The sequence below is a fragment of the Marmota flaviventris genome, chromosome 17 (assembly GCF_047511675.1).
Source record: "Marmota flaviventris isolate mMarFla1 chromosome 17, mMarFla1.hap1, whole genome shotgun sequence".
NCBI classification, from domain to species: domain Eukaryota; kingdom Metazoa; phylum Chordata; class Mammalia; order Rodentia; family Sciuridae; genus Marmota; species Marmota flaviventris.
The window spans coordinates 33,635,559-33,658,766 of NC_092514.1; the positions used below are offsets into that span (position 1 = coordinate 33,635,559).

General features: G+C 38.2%; 1 protein-coding gene across 1 annotated transcript in view; it reads right to left on the reverse strand.

Annotated features, from left to right (window-relative positions):
- Positions 1 to 215: 215 nt before the first annotated feature.
- Positions 216 to 23,208, reverse strand: part of Efcab5 (EF-hand calcium binding domain 5) — a 127,101-nt gene continuing 104,108 nt past the window's right edge. The window contains exons 21-25 of the mRNA XM_071603835.1: positions 22,495 to 22,607; positions 19,545 to 19,804; positions 17,468 to 17,766; positions 16,766 to 16,862; positions 216 to 406 (exon numbers count right to left, since the gene is read on the reverse strand). Coding sequence (XP_071459936.1) covers positions 216 to 406; positions 16,766 to 16,862; positions 17,468 to 17,766; positions 19,545 to 19,804; positions 22,495 to 22,607 — 960 coding nt within the window. The remainder of the gene's footprint in view (positions 407 to 16,765; positions 16,863 to 17,467; positions 17,767 to 19,544; positions 19,805 to 22,494; positions 22,608 to 23,208) is intronic.

Here is a 23,208-nt window from a genome sequence, read left to right on the forward strand (position 1 = left end):
TACTAAAATACTTTTGATTATGGCTACATTAACTGGATATTTTTTAGATAAAATTTCTCCTTAGGTAGTACTTCTGGATTTAGAAAATGCTGAGGTAAATGTCTAGGAGCAGAATATGTCTATGTGGCACTTCTTTCCCAGTTGAAAAATATTTTATAGTTACACTGAACATGAATGACCAATATATTCTAAATCCAGTACCATTTCCATTAACATTATTTCTTTGGCAAAGGTTCCCCAGGCATTTTTGCATACCTACTGCTGTCAGACTTGGAGGGCAATGGAGGTATAATAGCATTATTAACTTTTTTGCTTAGTTGCATAAGAGCTAAAGAGACGTGTATCCAGTGATACAGAAGTTCAATGACGGTATTACCAAATTTCCATACTTCAATTCGGGAATGACCTGCATCAAGGAAAAAAAAAAAAACCCAAGTTAGTGTGACTAGGTTTGTAATTTTATAATTAAAATGATTAAATTCCAATACTATGATTAAAGTGCATTAGATACATTTGGAGTCAAAATCATAGCAAAATCTTACTTAACTATGTAATTACAAGAATATGGATAGATACATTTTGATATATACAGACAAAGGAATACTTCACAGCAACAGTTAACAATTAAAGAAACATTAATAGACAGCTCAATCTCAAAAACATATTGAGCCCCAAAAGTCATAGAATATTATGTAATTTGTATATAATTTAAGAAGTTTAAAAATCTGTAAAACAGTATTGTTTATAAGTTCACAAGGATGTAGAAAAAAAGAAATCATGCATGAAACTGATAAATACCAAATTCATAATAGTGTAATGAGAAAAGAACAAGATCAGGGAGAGATAGAGAGCATCAACTGTTCCTATGTTTTCTATCTTTAAAACTGTCTGACTCAAACATGGCATAAAGTTAAGGTTGGGTATAGAATATAGCTTTGTAATAATTACACAGGTATTAGTCCCTAATTAAAAATTATTTTTAAATATACAGTTACTCTTCACAGATTTTTAAAGTTGTTAAATTGAAAATTATTAAACTGCCATTCATAAAAAATATTTTTTCTAGGAGTCAATAACTAATATTCAGACAGAATGGTCCAGTGGAAAGAGTATGTACTTTAGATTTGAGCAAATCTGGATTCCAATTTTGATTCTACTCCAACTAATTCTGTGACCCTAAGCAGGTCATTTAATTGTTCTAAACCTAAGTTTCTTTTTCTGAAAAATTGGAGTAGTACCTCAGGATTTTTATGAGGATTAATAAGAAAATATATACAAAGATCTATCACAGAGGTATCTCCCACTCCCAGGTCTGTTTTATTTTCATTATTCATAGTAGTTAACTCAGTATCTAAACCAATAAATAATTGCTTATTGAATTGAATAAACCATTAAATGTACTTCTAATTAAGAGCTTTAAATATAAGGTCTTCTATCTCATAACTTATCTATAATAATGACAATTACCCATTAGGATTTAAAAACAGAACACTTTTATTTCCCTGTCTTCTACCAATACAAAGAACAAGTTTCCCTAAATTAGGTTTAGCTTTCCTATAGTTATGAAGGTACTATTACAACAAAAGTTACAATATATGAAAAGAAAGGGACATAAAATGTGGAAAACATTCACAAGTCTCCATTTTTATCTGAAGCTGACTTTAAAACGTGAGTTCAATTAATTTTCAAAGATTCCTTTTTCACACACACATGCAGGCACTGTCTTTCCTCATTGAATTGTAAGTGTTCAATAAATGTTGAGTTGAAATAACATTAAAGAATAATTTAATTTGGTTTTTCAAATACTAAAAATTTTTCCAGATTAGAGCTCAATAACATTAATGACAATTATGAATAAAAACAAAACCAGATGCTAGTCATGAAAACACATTAAAAATATCTGATACATTTCATTTAATGGGCAATATTAGACCAATCAAAATACATACTTGAAATATTTAGGGTGCATTTGTAATAACTGATCTTTCTTTGTACTAATTAGCTTCTTGGAAACTTTATAAGGTAATGCTACAGGTTTCTAAAGATTACTTTGATCACCTTAATGTTTGAATGTTATGATTAAAGTTCACCGTTTGACACTCCTAAAACCAGTCCTGATTTTCCAGATAAAACAGCTCTGCTGCTCCCCACAGCTTTATTCTGCCTTTCCTGAATCCTCATTAAGAGCTTTGTTCCACCCATGCCGGCCTCATAGTTCAACATCCAAATGAACAGATCCCTGTCTACAGCCATTATGAAGCTTTTTGCTATCTTCATGGTGATTTAAGGACATGCTGATGGGGAGAGAGGTCGCTCCCTTTCACAAGCCCCGGTTGCTTATTTCCTGTCTTATTGTTGCCAGAGACAAAGCTCTGAACCCATTGGGAGGTGGTTCTTGTTTCCTGTCTTTTCCAGAGATTGATGCCTTAACAACGGGCTCTAATGATTCTCTAAGGATGCCTCCTGCGCGCTCCCCCTTGACGGTTGAGCGCTATTGCCCTCTTGTGGTGGTTAGGTGACAGCTCTTTGCATGTTGGCAGAGACAGCTTATTCGCACAAACTTAGAAATTCTTTCACGCAGATATATTACTTTTATTTCTTTTATAATCATAAAAGATTAAGGGAGTTTTTGCTTTTCCTTGGAAAAGATTATAGTAAGTATTTAAAAAATAATTATCTTTTAATTATAGGCGGACACATATCTTTATTTTATTTTTATGTGGTACTGATGATCAAACCCAGTGCTTCATGAGTGCTAGGCAAGTGCTCTAGCCACAATCCCAGCCCCTATAGTAAATATTTTAATACATCCAAGCTATAAAGATTTCTAGGTCAAACCTTTGAATCTGTTCAGGGATCCATTCAGAAAACTTTTATTGTAGTATTTTTGCAGGTTTTAGTTTAATCAAAGTTTTAATTGCATAGGGAATTTATTATGCTGGAAACACTAGGTTATAAAAAGGATGTTTTAAGATTAAAACTCCATTTATGAATTACTGCATTAACACTGGATTAATTAATTTAAATCCTTTGGGGATTATAGACAATTAGCAAAAATGGGCAAAGCAAAAAGATGAAGTATGTAAGCTTCAGGTTTGAAAGCTAGTTTGTAACTGCTCCTTTCAACTACCAACTAACTCATCAGCAGCAGCTTTTCTTGAATGCTCCTCTCCTTCATCATTAGTTCTTTTAGTTTTAGTTCTTTTATTTCCATTGATTTACATGCCATAAATCACTCAACATTAATGCTGCACTCAGTGAGGGAAAGGTCCATACAATAATATATGTGTATGCAAATTTCAATAGTTTTTATGTAGGCAAGGAACTTATGTTTGCCATGGAAGCTGACCACTTAATCTGTTTCTGTTAATTTAATGTGGTCCCAAACCCACTGTATGGTGGTGCCTCCCAAGCTTATCAGGAAAAGAATCAAAGTTAAATGGGGGAGGTAAAAACACATTTTTCTTGAGTTTATCAAAGTTTGGGTGGAAGTTTGTTCCAAGATGAATACTGAATTCTTGCAGGGTACATTAGTTTCATTCCTATTGCAGGCATAATTTCAATAATATCACATGTACTGGCTTTTTTTCCTGAGGTAGCCATAAATCAAAAGTGTCGATTGAAATCAGTGTAATTTATCTTTACAAAAATTCATAGTTTAGCCAGGCACAGTGGTGCATACCTGTGTAATTCCAGCAACTTGGGGAGGTTGAGGCAGGAGGATCATAGCTTCAAGACCAACCTGGGCAACTTAGCAAGATCCTCTCTCAAAACAAAAAAAATAGAAAGGGCTGGGTTATCTCAGTGGTAGAATTCCCCCAGGTTCAATCCCCAGTACCACATGCACACACACAAAATTTATAGTTTAATGCAGTGACCTTCAAATTTTTGATGATGTACTTTACTTCTTCAAGTAACAAATGTTGACCACATACCCCAAAATATGATTTAAAAAAATTTGTAGATGGACAGAATTCCTTTATTTTATTTATTTATTTTTATTTTTATGTGGTGCTGGGTATCAAACCCAGTACCTCACACACTCTAGGCAAGCACTCTGCCACCAAGCTACAGCCCCAGCCCCTTGCATATATATTTGTTTGTTTATTTATTTTAATTTGGAGGGAGTACTGGGAATTGAACCTAGGTGTGCTTAGCCATTGAGCCACATCCCCAGCCCTTTTTAAAAAATTTGCATTTTGAGACAGTTTCTTAGTAAGTTGCTTAGGGTCTCACTAAGTTGTTGAAGCTGGCCTTGAACTTGCAATCCTCCTGCCTCAGCCCTGAGTTACTAGGATTACAGGTACCACCAAACTGGGGATTGATTCCAGGGCCTTGTAACGTGCTAGGCAGATACTCTACTGCTGAGCTACCTCTACAGCTTTATTTAAAGAATTTTAAAAATAAATATAAATTATACTCTGATGAAATAAAACTATTATGAACAAAAGTCCAATGATATTATGTTTGCATATGATATTATTTTTGCATTTCAAAGATAACATTTTTCAAAATTTTTAGACACTGCCACTTCACTTTGGAGACCACCAACTCAAAATATGAAATAGATAATCCTTTTCTAGATGATTAATGTGCATTCAGTTTTGCTCCCTTCTAAAATCCTACTAAGACTGATGTAAAAAATATCACAAGGATGAGGAGATCAGGAAAAGAGGAACACCAATATTTTGCTCCTACTCCTGTCTTCTCAGAGCCACAACCACCTCCTCTCCCATCCTCACACTATCAGATGATCCTGCTTCCAACTTCATCATAAAAGCTGAAGCAATAGAAGACAACCTCCACAGTCTCACCAGCACATTTACCCACTTATTCCCTTCTGCACCACTTACTCTATCCTGATCCTGTAATCATAAACCAATTCCTCAGTTGGTGCACCAGATGTAAGTAGTTGTACAATTCATTGTCCAAACCAGTACACATTTTTTTTTTTTTTTGCGGGGGCGGGGGGGACCAGGGATTGAACCCAGGGTGCTTAGCCACTGAACTTCATCCCCAGCCCTTTTAAAAATATTTTACTTAGAGGCAGGGTCTTGCTGAGTTACTTAGGGCCTCACTAAGTTGCTGAGGCTGACTTTGAACTTGTAATCCTCTTGCCTCAGCCTCCTGAGCTACTGGGATTACAGGCATGTGCCACTGCACCTGGCCCAAACTGGTACACTTGAGAGAGTACTAAATGAACAGGTCACCAGGACAATAAGCAAGAATTGAAACCGTCTGAAGGTAACCAGATTCCACCCTCCCTCATCTGCCTGAAGACATTACTTCAGGAGTTCTGTATCTCCAACATTGTCAACTTCTTGCTTTCCACAGGATTATTCCCAACAGAATCAAACCTGCTGTTATCTCTCTCATTTTCAAAACAAAACTTCTTTGACCCCATTTCTCTTCCCAGTTATTGCACCATTTATTTGTTTCCTTTTGTGGCAAGACATTTTAAAAAGTTGTCTCTACTTAGTCTTCTTTCCTCCTTTTGCAAACCCTCTATTTACCAATGAATCTGAATTTCAGCCTAGAACTTTCTCCAAAATCCCAGATTTATTTATCTATATATTCACATCTCTACTTGGATATCTAATAGACACCTTAAACTCCGCATGTCAAAATCTGCATACTGCCAGGCATGGTGGCACATGCCTGTAATCTTAGTGGCTTGGGAGGCTGAGGCAGGAGGATCAAAAGTTCAAAGCCAGCCTCAGCAAAAGTGAGGTGCTAAGCAACTCAGTGAGACCCTATCTCTAAATAAAATACAAAATAGGGCTGGGGATGTGGCTCAGTGGTTAAGTGACCCTGAGTTCAATGCAGTAATCCCCCATCCCCATGCAAAAAAATATTTGCATATATCATCCTCCCCCACCAAAGCCTGCCTCACCTACAGTGTTCTCCATCACAGTTGATGGCGACTCCTTTCTTCCAAACCATGGAGTCAAGCTTGGCCCCTCTGTTTCTTTCTCATTCCACATCCAAACTGTCAAGATATATTTTGGCTTGAGACTTCTCATAGACACTGTTTAAAATATGATCTTTTCATCATCTCCACTGGTACCATGTCATCTGAATTCCTACAGCAACTCCTCTAATTGTTCTCTCTAATCCCCAAAGTACCTTTTCACTATAGCAGCAGAGTGATCCTTTTGAAACATAGGTCAAGTCATGACATTCCTCTCCTTAAAACCCTACAATGATTCCACTTCTCAATTAAAGTAAAAGACAAGATATTGTGGTAGTTTTTGAGGCCCTAATTGATTTAGCTCCCAATTACCTTCTGACCTCATCTCCTATTTACCTCCTTCTTTTCATTCTGCTCCAGATGCAATGACATCCTTCCTAAGATTTGAACACACTCCTTATTCCTACCTGAGGGCCTTTGCATTGGCTGTGTTCTCTGTCTGGAATATTCTTTCCACAAGTATCTCTATCTAGCTGATTCCCTTACTTTCTTCAAATCTCTGCTTAAATCTCACCTTCCCCTTATACCCAGTCCCAGGAATAGAACACAGGGATGCTCTACCACTGAGCTACATCCTCAGCCCTTTTTATTTTTCATTTTGAGACAGGATCTTGCTAAGTTGCTGAGGCTGGCCTCAAACTTGTGAACCTCCTGCCTCGGCCTCCAGAGTTGCTATGATTATAGATGTGCACCATGGTGCCTTCTTGATGAGGTCTATGTGTCTACTCAAGTTTGCACTGCCTAGCATGCACAAAGCCATGGGGTTGGTTACCAGTACCACAAAAAAATTTTTAAAAACTTTCCTGCTCATGCCTCTTCTCTGCCTTCCACCCATGCACTCCACTGCCTTGCCCTGCTTTTTTTCATCAGCACTTATTTTCTACCTTAGAATATAACTTATTTATCTATTATGTTGATTATTTATTCTCTACCCTCCTTTTTCAGAATGTAAGTTTCTTGTGAGCAGGGAGGTTGGTCTGTTTTGTTTATTACTATACCTCAAGAGCCTAAAATAGGACTGGCACGTAGTTAGCATTAAAGACTTTTTGTTGAGTAAAGGAGGCAGCAACAAAATTTTGGAAGTGAAAAGCGGAGGAAGGGATGATATCTGATAGCATTCAGGAGAAAAACAGGATTTTATTTTATTTTTATTTAATTATTTAAGTACTGGGGATTGAACCCAGGGGTGCTCTATCACTGAGCTAGATCCCCAAGTTTCTTAGGGCCTTGATAAGTTGCTGAGGCTAACCTCCTACCTCAGCTTCCCAAGGCACTGGGATTACAGGCATGTGCCACCATGCTTGGCAAAACAGGATTTTTTTTTTTAAACCTGCTCTTACTTCTTTTCTTTTCTTTTTTAAACTCTTTTTTCTTAATATTTATTTTTTAGGTGTAGATGGACACAACACAATGCCTTTATTTGTATGTGGTGCTGAGGATCGAACTCGGGTCCTGCCCGTGCTAGAGGAGCACTCTACCACTGAGCCACAGTCCCAGCCCCCAAAACAGGATTTTTAAATCAGCACTATAAAAAAAGCTTCCATCCAATCCTGACCCATAATTCTCAAAATGGTCAGGAGGGTTTGTTGAAGTTGTCCAGGAAAGAGTTAAATCCTTAAAAAATCCTCCCCACATCACCCCTTCCCCACTCTAGAAATTTATTTCTCAGGGGGGATAACATAGAAAGCCTATGAACTGGGGGACACCAGACACAGATAAGAGAGAGAGGACAAGGCTAAAAAACGGGGAGAGTATGAGTATGTATACTGAATACTAAGGTCCTGTAGGCTTCCACATTGTGACAGATTTCCTCTCCAGGCAACGTACTGTAAGAATCTTCTCAAGAGGCTGATCGCCCAAGATAAAGAACCCAGAGATAAAGATGCTGGAGGTTCCCCACAAGGTCCTCTGGATAATCCCAGTGAAACTTAATTAACAACCCCCACCCTCCACCATCAGAGCGTTCAGCTTTTTCTTTAGTCTCTTCACTCTAAAATATAAACAACACCTGAAGGAAAACCTCTAGCAGGAGACACACAGACCTAAACACTAAAGCAGAAAGAAAGAGGAGGAATGACAGAGAGAAGATAATTTAGAGAAAAAATTATCATTCAGTCCTGAGAAAGATAAGATGAAGCATAAACAAGATGCTGTAGAAACCAATTATATAGAGAACAACCACCTAAGGTAGGGGTGTATCTCAGTGGTAGAGCACTTGCCTAGCACACTTTAGATACTGGAAGCACTGAAAAAAAAAAAAAAAACACTGAAATTAAAACTTGCAGAAACAGTCTCTTTTCATCATCTTGGAGCCTGTGGAGGCCACTGGGAACAGGACTTCTAAAAGGCAAATATGTCTGGAAGGCTGGTTTGAGGCCATGTTTGCTGGCTATCAGCAGTGTCTCTAGAATCAAAGGAAGTATACAACTCTTCTTAAAATTGAAGGTGTTTATCCCTGAGATGAAACTGAATTCTACTTGGACATGAAATATCCTTATGTGTACAAAACAAACAGTGATTCTTGGCAGGAAACCAAACCAGAGTAATCTGGATAAAGGGAACTTGTACCATTGGAGTATGGAGTATGGTTAGTGCCCAATTCTGAAGTTACTTTCCTGCTAAAGCCATTAGACACAGAATCTATGTGAAGCTGTACCATTCAATGATTTAAACTAATGAAAAGTAAATAAAAGTGGATTTGTGCTCTCTCTCTCTCTCTCTCTCTCTCTCTCTCTCTCTCTCTCTCTATATATATATATATATATATATATATGGTTGTAGTTGGCCACAACACCTTTATTTCACTTATTTATTTTTATGTGGTGCTGAGGATCGAACCCAGGGTCTCGCACGTGCAAGGCAAGTGCTCTACTGCTGACCCACAACCCCAGCCCCTGGATTTGTGCTCCTGTAAAAAAAAAATGCAGAAACAAACAAGCAAACAAACAAAATCAATAGAATTAGAAAACAAGAATTTCTCAGGAATTGAATAAAAAAGACAAAAAGATGGAAAGGTGTGTGTGTGTGTGTGCTGCATGCACTTATTTATTTATTTTGCAGTGCTAGGGATAGAACTCAGGGCCTGATGCATGCTAAGTTAGTGCTCTACCATTGAACTACACCCTAGACAAGAAAGTAGAATTTTTAATACTGAATCTAGGAAATTTAATGGCCAAATAATAAGAATTGCAAAGAAGGCAGGACAGGGCCACCATCATCCCATAGGTTGCCTTTGTGTACATAAGAGAAAGGCAACTATCCTCAGTGAATGCACTCTGGGCACAGCTTGGTGAGCAGAAAAAGATGTGTGAAGGAAAGGATGCGGCTCCTTCAAGCAGACATAGCTTCAGGCAATGGCACATTGTTTATTGAGTGTGAAGATACTCATCCAGGACTTCAGGACCTGAATTTCATGATTGAAAAGACCCAGCAGCAAGATCAACGGATGAAAATAGACAAAAACCAAGTCATATCATTATGAAATTTCACAACCTTAGGGATTAAGAGGTGATCACACAGTTTGGGGGGAAAAAAAGACCACATGCACAGAATCAGAAATCAGAAAGGCTACAGATTTCTAAACAATAATCTTGAAAGTTAGAAGATAATGGAGCTATTTCTACAAAACATTAAAAGAGTTACTATGTGATCCAACAATTCCACTCCTCACATATATGCCCAAGAGAACTGAATACATATCCTTACATAAAATTTGTAAACAAATGTTCATAGCAGCATATTCATAGTAGCCCCGAAATGAAAACAACCCACAGATCTATCAACTGAAAAATAGATAAACAGTATATAGTATATCCATATAAGAAATAATTAAGGGCTGGGGTTGTGGGTCAGTGGTAGAGCACTTGCCTAGCACGTGTGAGGCACTGGGTTCAATTCTCAGCACTGTGTAATAAAATAAATAAAATAAAGGTCCATTGACAACTAAAAACAGTTCAAAAAAGAGATAACCAAGCCATAAGTAAGAAATGAAGTACTGATATGAGCTAGAACAGAAATAGACTTTGAAAGCATACTAAGTGAAAGAAGCCAGACTCAAAAGGCCAAATGTATGATTCCATTTATACAAAATGTTCAGAAGAAGCAAATCCAGAAGACAGATTAGTGGTTGCCAGGGAACAGAGGGAGAGGAGAAGGGAATGAGCACTACTGGGTATAGAGTTTCTTTTTGGAGTGATGAAAATGTCATAGAATTAGATAGTGGTGATGATTGTGCAACTTTGGGTCTATATTCAAAACCACAAAATTGCATACTTCAAAATGGTGAAATTTATGTTATGTGACTTATATCTCAATTTTTAAAAATGAAAATGGAGTAATGACTTCAAAATCATATTCCCCAGAAAAATGCAAATCATGTATAAGGATTGAATAAAAACATTTCAGACATAAAATGTCTCAAAAATTTACCATGCATATACTCTTTCTCAGGAAACAACTGTTGGAGATGAACTACTTCAAAACAAAGGAATAAATAAAAAATGATCTACGAGAATGGCAAAGTAAATTCCTCTGATAGTTTCACAATGAATCTCAGGAAGGTAGCTAACAGCTGATCTAATGGTAGGGAAAGACTTCAGATAGAAGAAGAAGTGAGCTCTCTGGAAGAGTTGACTTTGGGAAAAAAATTAAATTGAAACTAAAAATTACCTGCTTAACTGTCGTTATAGAAAATCATACAAATAAAATAAGAAAAGCGATGGAAATTATCAAGAAGTACAGGTCAGGTTCAGTAATCACTCATGTAATTCCAATGACTTGGGAAGCTGAGGCAGGATGATCACAAGTTTGAGACTAGCCTAGGCAATTTAGCAAGATCTTGTCTCAAAAAAATAAAAAATAAAAAGGGGCTGGAGATGTAGCTAAATGGTAGAGCACCCTTGAGTTCAGTCCCTAGTACTGTGAAAACAAAATAAGACACAGAAACACAAAGAAATCTAAGACATTTAAAAATAAAATTATTGGGGCTGGAGTTATGGCTCAGTGGTAGAGCAAGGCCCTGGGTTCGATCCTCAGCACCACATATAAATAAATAAACAAACAAACAAATAAATAAGTAAAGGTATTGTGTACAACTACCAAAAAATAAATATTAAAAAATAATAAAAATAAAATTATTTACTTCAGGAAAAATCAACAGTAAAAAATGATCAAAATATAGTACATTGGGCTCAGTGATGCACACCTGTAATCCCAGGGGCTCAGGAGGCTGAGGCAGGAAGACTGCAAGTTCAAGATCAGTCTTAGCAATTTTGTGAGGCCCTGAGCAACTTAGTGAGACTCTGTCTCAAAAAATATAATAAAATAAAAGGTTAGGGATATAGAGCACCTCTGGGTTTAATCCTCAGTACAAAAAGACAAAACAAGGGGCTGGGGATGTGGCTCAAGCGGTAGCGCGCTCGCCTGGCATGCGTGAGGCCCGGGTTCGATCCTCAGCACCACATACAAACAAAGATGTTGTGTCCGCCGAAAACTAAAAAATAAATATTAAAAATTCAAAAAAAAAAAAAAAAAAAGAGAGACTCTAGCAACATGGCTGGTACATTCTTTATTAAAAAAAAAAAAGACAAAACAAGATATAGTACAATGCTCAGCTGTAGATAACACTTGCACAAGGAAAATCATACAAACATTGCCTTTTAATTTAATCCCAAATTAAATGGTACATTGGGAATATGGGGTAAGAGAATGATGGTATACCAGAAGGAAACCCTCATCTGGGACAACAGGAAATGAATTAGTAAGGTTTAAAATTGGTGACTCAATATGTGCATAATATTAGAAATAGACTTGCAAATACCAGAATAAGCAATAATACCAAAAAGGATTGCCTCTTGGGAGGGGATCTGAGGAGAGTGAGAAGTGATGGACTAGTTGCTTTTAAAATGTTTTACTTTTAAAATGTTTATTTGAACTTTTGAAGTATTTTAATAAAAATATACAATTTAAAAATTGTTTTGCTATAAAAGATTGTTTTAACATCCACTAAAGTGAAAAAAAAGAGGGTTATGTTAAGTAGAAAAATGTTCTCATTAAACTAATTTTAAAAGCTTTTAATCAGATGTCCAAGCAGCAGTGATATTACCTAGACAATTAAAACCATTTTCAGTTGTTCCTCTTAACTTAAAAACTACTGTTGGAAAGCTTCGAAATTTAAAATCAAAAGGAGTGATAAGGAATAGAAAGGTATTTGCTGCTTTAATTTTCTTTCTTTTTTCCTCTGAATAACTTTGAACTAAAAATGGAAGGGCTCTGCATCCATGGGAAATGTGTCAGATAGCTGGGCCCCAGCTCTTTTCCAAACCCCCCAAACTCTTCCTGAATAGTATATAAGTACATGTCTAATATCTTAGCTAAAAGAACTCTAGAAGAGATTTTGTCTAGGACAAAGGGAATCTTTTCTTCCTAGTAAAGAACCAAGCTACATCTCCAGACTTTTTTTTGAGTCAGGATCTTGCTAAGTTGCTGAGAGGCTGGTCTCAAATTTATAATCTTCCTGCCTCAGCCTCTCAAGTCACTGGGATTACAGGAGTGCACCACTATGCCCAGCAAAGGGATTCTTTTCTAAAACTGAACTGATATTTCCTCTTCCATAGCCTGCAACCGATGAGCAGCCTATAGAGGGCATACCCTGGGCTCTCTGTTAAATCCAGGTCTAGCTGTGATGGCAGCTCTATTCTAACAAGGAAGAGTCAATAATTCCCAAAAGATGCTACCACCCATGATGGTTAGGTTCAAAGAGATGATAGAGAACTGTGATTGAATGTAAGCCAGCATTAGTATATGTTCAAGTTAATAGTGAAGAACAATATTGATATCTTGTCCATTTCACTCTCACCCAGTTTAAAGTATCAGGCACGTCCTCAGAGTTCCAGATTGGGGTTCAGTGCTGTATTTCTATTTGTTATTCCTCAATTATTGGTAAGCTGTTGTAAAAAGTTCCTGTCTAATCCTCAGCAGTACAGTGAAAACGAAGGAAAGAGTTGTGTCCGACTTTGAAATGGAGGGGGAGGGAACTAGAACCACCTAATTGCAGTAGCAATTACGGAAAAATCTCCTGGGGAAGGGGAATCTTGGACAAGAGTTAACTAGGACTGGGAGTCCAGCACTCCTTTCCCTAATGGCAAGGAATCCCCCTCCATTGTCCCTTTGGGAGGATCACGGTAGTGTTTTGTTGAAGAAGCCAGTGGGTTTCTTCATAGATGATGATAGCGCTGAGGCTTTGATTGCCTTGGCAGAGGAGGACCCTTGGGACTCCTGTACAAGGGGCAGAGGGCCTGGGAAGCTTCTGGCAAGACCAGTGTCGACATGAGAGTGATTCTAGGCATAATTGCAATGAGGGCTAGTTCTAGGGATAGCCTCTAGGTCTGAGAATATTTCCTGTCAGGCTATAATACTCCAAACCTCCTGGAGTGGGGATAGGGTACAGGTATGGGGCACCCTACATAAAGACCAGGTGAGGCTGGCAGCAGAGGTCCAAAGTGGAATGACTTTTGAGAAGGTGGTCAGGTCTTTTACCTAGGACTCCAGGTAAAAGAGACCAACTACTAGAAGTCCCTGAGGCAGAGAGACAGAGGATAGCAGGTTATTGATGTGCTCCTAAATGCCCAGATGCCCAGAAGTGGCCACTGGAGTCACAGGGTATCCCTCAGGGAAGTCAGCAGCATTCATATCCAATGATTTAACCTTGGGAAGCCAGGACTGCTGAACAAACTGCCCACTGCTCCTTCATAGATGACTGCCTCAATCTAAAGTCAGGGCACGACTGCCTAGAGTTTCACCAGAATACCAAATATCCACTTCTCCAACTAGGGTAAAGTGGATTAGAGTTGGCAACAGAAACCCTTAGACAGTATGAGTGTACTACCAGCTTTAATTCTATGCTTTGGATAAAAATCATTAGTTTAGAAAGCTTGGTGGGTGGGTTAGGAGCTCTGCTATGTAGTCTAGCAGTCCCTTCCTTTCCAGGCAGAAACCTACAAATACTGTTGGTGGCATTTCATGCTGGGCGGGGTCATTGAGTAAAGACCTTACTAAAAGCTGCTAGAAGGCCATGTAAACATTGCGCAATAACAGATTGCCCTTCTAAAAGACTCCTCTCCTTCTGGCACAAACAGAAAGACACTCCAGAGCTCCTCTCTCTTCCCCCAAACAGGAAGCTTAGATTTTCCTGATATAATTGCATCTGAAGCAGAGGAACTAGAATGGGGGGGGGGGGGGCTATGAACTTTCTCATTGCTGCTGGATTGCGTGATAACACTACAGGCTGGATGGTGGTGGAGCTGTTCTGGGTGAGTGCTGTTCTGTTAACTGCAGTAATTCCTACCACCTGAGGGCACTGTTGGAACGCAGAAAATGGTGGAGAAAGTTGGTACCAAGGCTTCTCAGAATCAGCTAGGATAGTTCAAAGTGGGAGCAAACAGAGAAACAGAAATTTGCATGTGTTCTGACTCAAAGGAATGATATAAGAAAACGCAAGGTTGTTCTTGTAGGCGAATCAGCGGCAGGGCCCAAGGAGATTCTCTTGAGGCATTGGTACACTGCCATAAAAGGTGCCCTTGAGCTCTCCTATAGTTAGCTGGAGATGGGCATATTAAGGGCTGAGATACTACTCCTGTTAACACCTCTAACGTGGAGACTGGAGAGTTATGCTCCTCTCTGACAGAGGGAATGGATTGGACATTGGTGGGTGCCTGAGTCCTTGCCCAAGGAGGGGAACATTTCTCTCAGAGGACACAAGGAACCTTAGCAGCAGGAGCTGGTTCTAGGTCAAGGGGTTGGCAGGTTGGTGGGAACCAAATTGGAGTATGGACTCAGGGAGAATATAAACTAGACAAGCTGGTCACACCTGGGGGGAGGTACTGGGGCTCATGGCAGGTGCTAAATGCATTCCAAAAAGAAGAGCTCAACTAGGTGGGGCTGAGTCTGGGATTTAGACATGCCAGAATCACTGACATAGAAAACATTTCTTCTAGACTTGCCTCTGTGAATAGTAAACAAGTACAGAATGAATATATAGAAGTATACAATGAATAAGCATTCATTTTTTTAATATTTATTTTTTAGCTGTAGTTAGACAGAGCACCTTTATTATATTTATTTATTTTTATGTGGTGCTGAGGATCAAACCCAGTGCCTCACACATGCTAGGCAAGCACTGTACCACTGAGCCACAATCCCAGACCTCCCTCAGTGTCATTTTGACAATATTCAAGTGGGAAGAGACTCCTCATAGGCATGAATAGTAGGTAATGAGAAGAGCAGTGTCCTCTTGGAGGCTGGTTATTACATTTAACTTTTTTAAAAAATATTTTTTTAGTTGTAGTTGGACACAATGTCTTTATTTATTTTTATGTGGTGCTGAGGATTGAACCCAGGGCCTCACATGGGCTAGGTGAGTGCTCCAAACCTGAACCACAACCCCAGTCCCTAAGCCTTCATTTTTGTTGGTGTTGTTATGGATTCCCATGACTAGCACCTTAGAAGTTATACATCTAACACCTATGAAATTAGAAGCTCCCATGAATGAATTGAATTACAGTGGAAGCACCATTTCAAATAGGAATTCTAAACTTGATTCACATCACTCATGGTCACATTATTTCATGTTAATTTTTATGTGAATCTCAAGTTCTCTCCTATTCTCTAGCACTCCTGAACTGCTAGAAGCATCTCACCTTCCCATGCTAGATGATATCCCTCACATCCATCCACCTGGTTCACTACTCCACCACCCCTGTGCTGTGGATGCCCACAGGCTGAGGAGTGTGGTCATCCTTCCTGGATTGCCTTTTCCCTCCTCTTCTCCTAGGAATCTCTCTGGTTTTGAGCCTCTGAGCCTAATAAATACATTACAGAAACCTCTGATGTGGTCTGGAGTCTACACAGAGAGAAGGAGAAGGGGAAGAGGTGGAGAAGGACAGGGTTAGGGAGTGATTTCTACAGAGCCATTTTCCCAATTAATGATTAACTTTTCATAAGTAACAAAGAGGAAGAAAACTTTACATGCATTTGTGACTGGTTCACTCACATCCATGGCCTGAGTTGTCTGGTGAGGTAATACATATCAGTGGAGGAACAGCATGTATTTACACATTTACTTAGATGTGGCCAAAGAGCTTGTCATCTTCTCCAACCTGAGAGTCTTGCTGCTCTGCAGTCCTGCTGATTCTCTTCCTCAATATAGACTAATGATCTATTATTTTATTCAATTCTTTATTAAAGCTAAAGATACTAACTAGCCTTTTGGCTAAATGTTCCTGTCCTCACTGCAGCCTCTATTCATTTTCTTTTTTTAATTTTTAGTTGTATATGGACACAATATATATCTTTCCTCACATGTTTTAGGCAAGAGCTCTACCACTGAGCTACAACTCCAGCCCATCTTTTCTTTCTTTCATTTCTTTTTTTTTTTAAGACAGAGTCTTATCATGTTGCCCAGGCTGGTCTTCTGGATTCAAGTGACCCTCCTACCTCAGCCTCCTACATAGTTAGGATGCCTGGCTTTGCTTTTTTTTTTTAATGAACAATGCACATGTAGTCAATAAGTGAGAGATAGATGCACTTTTGAATTCTCATATGAGTGGAATAGACAGTCTTTGGGAGGGAATATAGTAGATTATAAACAGTATCCCTCCTTTTAGAAAACTTATAGTCATAACTTTTCTCCTAAAAATTCAATTTATGAACTACTTGCTTTACTCTAATAAAAACTGTTAATTACAATATGGTTTATTATTCTTGGCATAGATTTTAAACTGATTAAAGGAAATTTACCTTTGATATATTTATTAATGAGCTGTACATTGACTTCCACATGGCTAGCAGTTGGATCAAAGGAACAAATACTCTCCACTAAATATTTGTTAACAAACTGTGAACAAAGAACAAAAGAAAAGGAATGGGATCAACAGCAAGTAGAAATACGATGCCCAGTTCACCAGTTTACATAATTCTATTTACAAAAAATTTAAAATGGGTGCAACTAATCTACGGTGTTAAAAGTCAAGATCATGGTTACCTTTCCTAGGGTGTATGGGTTGGTGGGTAGAGATTATGGGAAAGGATCCAAAGGAGAGTTTAGGGGATGTCAGTAACGTTATGTTTCTTTCTCTCATTCATTTTTTTTTCAATCAGGGATTGAACCCAGGGGTGCTTTACCACTGAGCCACATTCCTAGCCCTTTTTAGTTTTTATTTTGAGACAGGGTCTCACTGAGTTGCTTAGGGTCTCACTAAGTTTCTGAGGGCTGGCTTTGAACTCACAATCCTCCTGCCTTAGTCTCCCAAGCTGATGGGATTACAGGTGTGGGCCATGGCACCCGGCATATTCTGTTTCTTGATGCATCTATTACATGGATGTGTTCATTATGTGAATAATCTTGCATTTGTATACTTATAAGTTGTGTTATTATGATTTGTACACCCAAATCTGTGCAGGTTATTATTCAATAAAAATAGTGATTTTAAGAAAACGTACAAGTTTATCCTTATCCCAATCTTCAGATTCAGATTCACTTGCAGGTTCAGATTCCAAATCTGTATGAAAGAATAAGATAACTCCCTTCAGGATGTCATGCACTAGGTTTACGTGGGCTTTCAACTCCTTGGCCTTGCTGTCTTTAGAAGACGTTGTCTCTATCTGAGTATTATGATCGTAGAGCAACAGTGTCACAAAGTCCATGGAACTAAGTAGTTTGAGGCATGCCTGCAGTTCCTGCAACATGATTCGGAAGAAGATAATTCCTGCTCGTTGGACTTCCCCAACTTTTTCCATCTCTGAAAGAAGAGAATGACATTGATGACATCACACATTGATGTTGAGTCCCATACATTGCTTTTCCCTAGGATTATAAGCCTATTTCAGGGCTGGGGTTGTGGCTCAGCGGTAGAGCACTTGCCTAATATGTGCGAAGCCCTGGGTTCGAGCCTCAGCACCACATATAAATAAATAAAGATATTGTGTCCAACTACAACTAAAAAAAAAAAGCCTATTTCAGTAAACATCATTTTCCTCAAGAAAAAGACCATGTCCCATGTTTTATTTTATTTTATTTTTTTTTTCAGAACTGGAGATTAAACCCAAGGACTCATGCATGTTAGCATGCTAGGCAAGTCCTCTATCACTGTATATCCCCAGATCTTTTTATTTTTTATTTTGAGACAGGATCTCACTAAGTTGCCTTGAACTTGTGATCTTTCTGCCTCAGCCTCCTGAGTCTCTGGGATTAAAGGTATGCATCACCTGGCTCATGTCATATGATTTTAAACTATCTTAGTCTCTCTGTACATGAAATCAAAAGAAATATGGAATTATGCCTGGAAGGAGGCTTTGAGAAAAGGCAAAACCTTGAGTTTCAGAGTTAGACATTTAGTTTTTTAAAAAATATTTTTTAGTTGTCAATGGACCTTTATTTAATTTATTTATATGTGTTGCTGAGGATCAAACCCAGTGCTTCATACATGCTAGGCAAGTGCTCTACCACTGAGCCACAATCCCAGCCCCTAGACCCTTAGCTTTAATGCATTCTTTCTCTCTACTTGTACCATTGTCTCTTTGAGTATCCTTTTCCTCTTTTGTGAAAATGAAGCTAATCCTATTTCCCTGGTGAGCTGTGGGAATTAAATGAAATAACATACAGAAAAATGCTCAGTCTCACTCTTTACACAGAGTGAACACTCAAAGACATGAGTTTTCTTTCTTCTTCTTCTCCTCCTCCTTTATGATGGGGTCTCACTATGTTTCTCAGTCTGGTCTTAAATCTAGGCTCAAATGATCCTTCTGCCTCAGCCTTCCAATTGGCTGGGATTACAAGTGTTTGCCACCACACTTGGCTTTCTTCTCTTTTCTTAACATACTATGTAATGGCTAACAACCTTTCCACTTAATCCCACATAGTGTTATACTAATTCATTCTTGCCGAAGGTTTCCATGCCTCTTTCTTGCCCTCCTCTCTAACCTAGTATTATGCTCAGATAATGAGTGTGAAGTCACAAGAACTGGGTCTAGTCTTGGCTCTGCCACTAACTTGCTATTGGACCTTAGGCAATATATTTTTGTGAGCTTTAGATCCTGCATCTGTCAAATGAGATGTTCTGATTGGATAATGCTGTGTAATGTCTTGGAAAGAGAACCCAATCCAGCCTTTCCAATTTATTGTTTCCTTTCTTTGAACTTCATTTCCCTCACCTGTAAAATGGGTCCTCACCATTTACTTTATAAGGTTATGGTAAGGATTAAATGAAAAAACACATTTAAAGTGTCAACACATGACAGGGCATTTGATAAAGCTAGTTCCATCTTTCCTTTATGAGTCCTTCCAGTTCTAAAATTGTATACTTCTAACCAAAGATAATGTGATTCCATTCCTTTTGCTTTAACTTATAAACACTACTCTTCAGGCTAAGACTGCATAAGGGAATTCATTTCACCTGGAAAAACCTACATATTGAAACAATTCATTTTAGAAACTTCATCCTTCATCACATTGCCTGTGATTTCCCCCAAATTTAAGATTGCCTGTGATTTCCCCCATGAATCCAGACCTTCATAATACCTAAGACAATGTTTTTCTTTATCTCTCCGGAGAATTCTCCTAGTATTTCATAGCAGGCAGCTTGGATCACCTTCATCATTTTCTGTAGATCTTTATATTCTTGATAGAACAACATCCTGGTCTGGCCAATGTTAACATCAAGGGCTCCCAGAGCCTCTCCTGTTCTCTCACGAAGGGGAATTACTATATGGGTTTCTCCACGGGCAGAGGCCAGAACAACTTCTGAACTGTCTGTACACTTGAAGAGGAAATCTGTGAAGCTAAATCCAAAGAAGTACAAGGATATTAAAATCAGCCTATTCACGTCATTCCACTCAAACATACTGAATTACTCTCTTGTACCCACTTCACTGCCACCATACCAGTCCTGGTTGCTGTTTCATTTGCATAGAATGCTGCATCCCTCAATTTCACATGGTTCTGTCCTTCAGTTCAACTCAGCTCAAACGTCCTCTCAGCATGAAAGCCTTCCTTGATTATCTGATCTAACTAAAGTAGTAGCACCGGGACACTCTGCATCATGATGCTCTGCTTCATTATCTTTTGCCTTGTACATGCGAGGCAAGCACTCTACCAACTGAGGTATATCCCCAGCCCCATCTGCTTCATTATCTTTATCATATAGGAAATTAGTCTTATCTGAGGGTGTACAGTGTTTTGTTTACTTATCTTGGCCAATATGTATTAGTTGAATGCGGGAAGGAAAGATGAGTGTGTTAGGTCAGGTTCCCTAGAAGCAAAACCTGTGAAAGGATGCTAATGCAAGTAATTTACCAAGGGAGTGCTTTTGGGTAAAACCCATGAGGGACTGAGGGAAGCAGCATAGGGAAGTGGCAGAGGCTAAGTACCAATGTGATTTCAGGTGAAGTCTATCCTCAGCCTGATCCAAAGGGGTAAGATCTGGGAGGTGAATATAGTAAAGAACTTGTCCCACCCTGAGGCAAGGGAAGGGTCTCTTGCATCTTTGTGCTCATCAGTCATTGGTTCTAAGCTGCTCTGGGGGTGAGGTAGCGGTTTGTGGTGGAAGAGTTTTCACAAAACTTTTTTTTTTAATATTTTTAGATGGAGATGGATACAATACCTTTATTTTATTCATTTATTTTTATGTGGTGCTGAGGATTGAACCCAGTGCCTTTCGCATATGAGGCAAGTGCTCCACCATTAAGCTACAACCTCAGCCCTTCACAGAATTCATGAGAATACCTCTGGGCAGGTGCTCCAATCACTGGAGGGCACTCCTCCAGGGAAAGTTACAATGTCAAGTGTCGCTTCCTGCAGCAGTATCCACAGAAGCTGGCAAAAGGCATATTGGGCATCTGGGCAGGGTATTCTTTAGCATCTATTTCAGTGAGAGACTGAGATTTTCATGGAAATACAGTGACTGCTTCTTTCTCTAGTGAATCATAGACACATTTTTCCCCATCTGCATTTGATGTTGGGCTTCCATTCCTTTAAATCATTTGTAAAAATGTTAGTTCTTTGTCTAGCCTCAAAAATCACATTTAATAGTTCAGAATATGAATCCAATAATGACAGGTAAGATTAGTCCTTCTGCCCGGTGCTGTGGTGTACGCCTCTAATCCCAGCAGCTCGAAAGGCTGAGATAGGAGTATTGCTAGTTCAAGGCCAGCCCCAGCAATTCAGCGAGGCACTAAGCAACTCAGTGAGGCCCTGTCTCTAAATAAAAATACAAAATTGGGCTGGGGATGTGGTTCACTGGTTGAGTGCCCCTGAGTTCAATTGCCAATACCAATAAATAGATAGATAAATAAATAAATAAGAAAGAAAAAAATTAATCCTTCTGCTATTCCCATTCCTTGCTACTATTAAGCCATCACCTTTTATATTTGTGAAGACCACAGTAACGATGCATCTATCAAACTTTCCAGGCATATTAAGAAAGGCTGTAGGTCAATAGCATTCCTCCAAAGGCATATGCTCTGAGTTCTACACAGAATCCAGAATATGAGTCTAGGTGTTAAAAGGAATCTAGCAAAATGCTTGACTAACATAGGAATAACCATGTGGAAAAAAGCTTGAGACTAAATGAACATTCTGGCATGAGGCCAAATTAAAATTTAATTAACATGTATTTAAATATCAAATTAGCCTACTAGTCTGAGATGGGTTAATGCAGTCAGTCTCTTTTGTAATACATGTGTTCTCAGTTAAGATCTGTTTTGTATCTGTACAGATGAATAATGTTCCTTCCCTTCCATAGGTGACAGTCATTCTAAGTAATGTACAACCGGGGACCTATCTAATTTTCTAACTTTCCCTCTCTTCCCTTTCCTTCTTCCTGTTTTCTTTGAATAAAAAAATACACATTAAAAAATATACATTCACAATCTAGCTAACATTAACAGATGAGCTCTAATAAGTGATATGGAGGGATTATTCATAATCATGGGGGATAATGGATACAGTTATTATTCATAATCATTTTTTGTTGAATTCTGTACTTATAAGACAATCAGAAAATAAAATACTGTCCTGCTTTAAAATACACAATTTTGCAATTTTAATCTGGAATACCAACGAAATCTGTTTTAAAAAGCAGTTGATAGAAAAGGAGTTACTATGTCCCAGGGAATCAAATGTTCTAAAAAAGTTTTCGTTTAAAAGCCAACTGATGGAGAATAGATCAGTGGTTTCCAGGTTTAGGAATGGGTTGAAAGACTGATTTAGGAGTGTTAGAGTTGTTCTGTATCCTATTTGTGCTAATTATTATAAGAATATGTACATTATTAAAACTTGAAGAACTGTAAACAAAACAAATGAGTTTTGGTGTATGTAAATTTTAAAATAATAAATAATGAATGTAATAATAAAGAGTTATAATTTTATAATAATGAGGACTGAATATGCACTAATAAAGGGCAGAAGCTATGTCTTTCAGATCTACTATCATACCACTAGATTGTGTTCTGGCAATAAAGAAAACAGACACATTTCATACCTGAAGACACATGTTTTCCTGAAGGTAATAGGGGGATTTGTGTGGATTTCTGTTAGACCCAGCTTCCCTGTAACCATCATATTGCGTAAAACATAGTCTGAATCCTTGAAAAAAGGAAGAGATTTCATTAGAGTAGTAATTAGACCTCATATTCTCTTTAAAGCTTTTGGGGACCAATAAATGGAGAAAAATTAGGAAACTGTAGATGACCTCTAGCATTAAGGGCAGTGACATTTTATTTATTATTCAGCCCCTTACATGCCCCCTTTAAAAAATAACTCTTGGGGGCTGGGGATGTGGCTCAAGTGGTAGTGCGCTCGCCTGGCATGCGTGCGGCCCGGGTTCGATCCTCAGCACCACATACAAACAAAGATGTTGTGTCCGCCGATAACTAAAAAATAAATATTAAAATTCTCTCTCTCTTTAAAAAAATAAAATAAAATAAAAAAATAACTCTTGGAATAAAAGAGAAACTCTAATAAGGGGATCCATAGTGGCTGTATGCTGAATTGTTCTTAGAAGATGAACAACAGCTTTGTGAAGTGAAACTTTTTCTTGATTCCACACTCCCTGACCTCAAATGTTCTACCAAACTCTAGATGAAAAATGTTTTCTACATTATACTTAGTGTCTTTGTTTGATTTGCACTGCCAAAACAGAATATCCCAGACTGGATAATTTATAAAGAAGAGAATTTTATTTTTT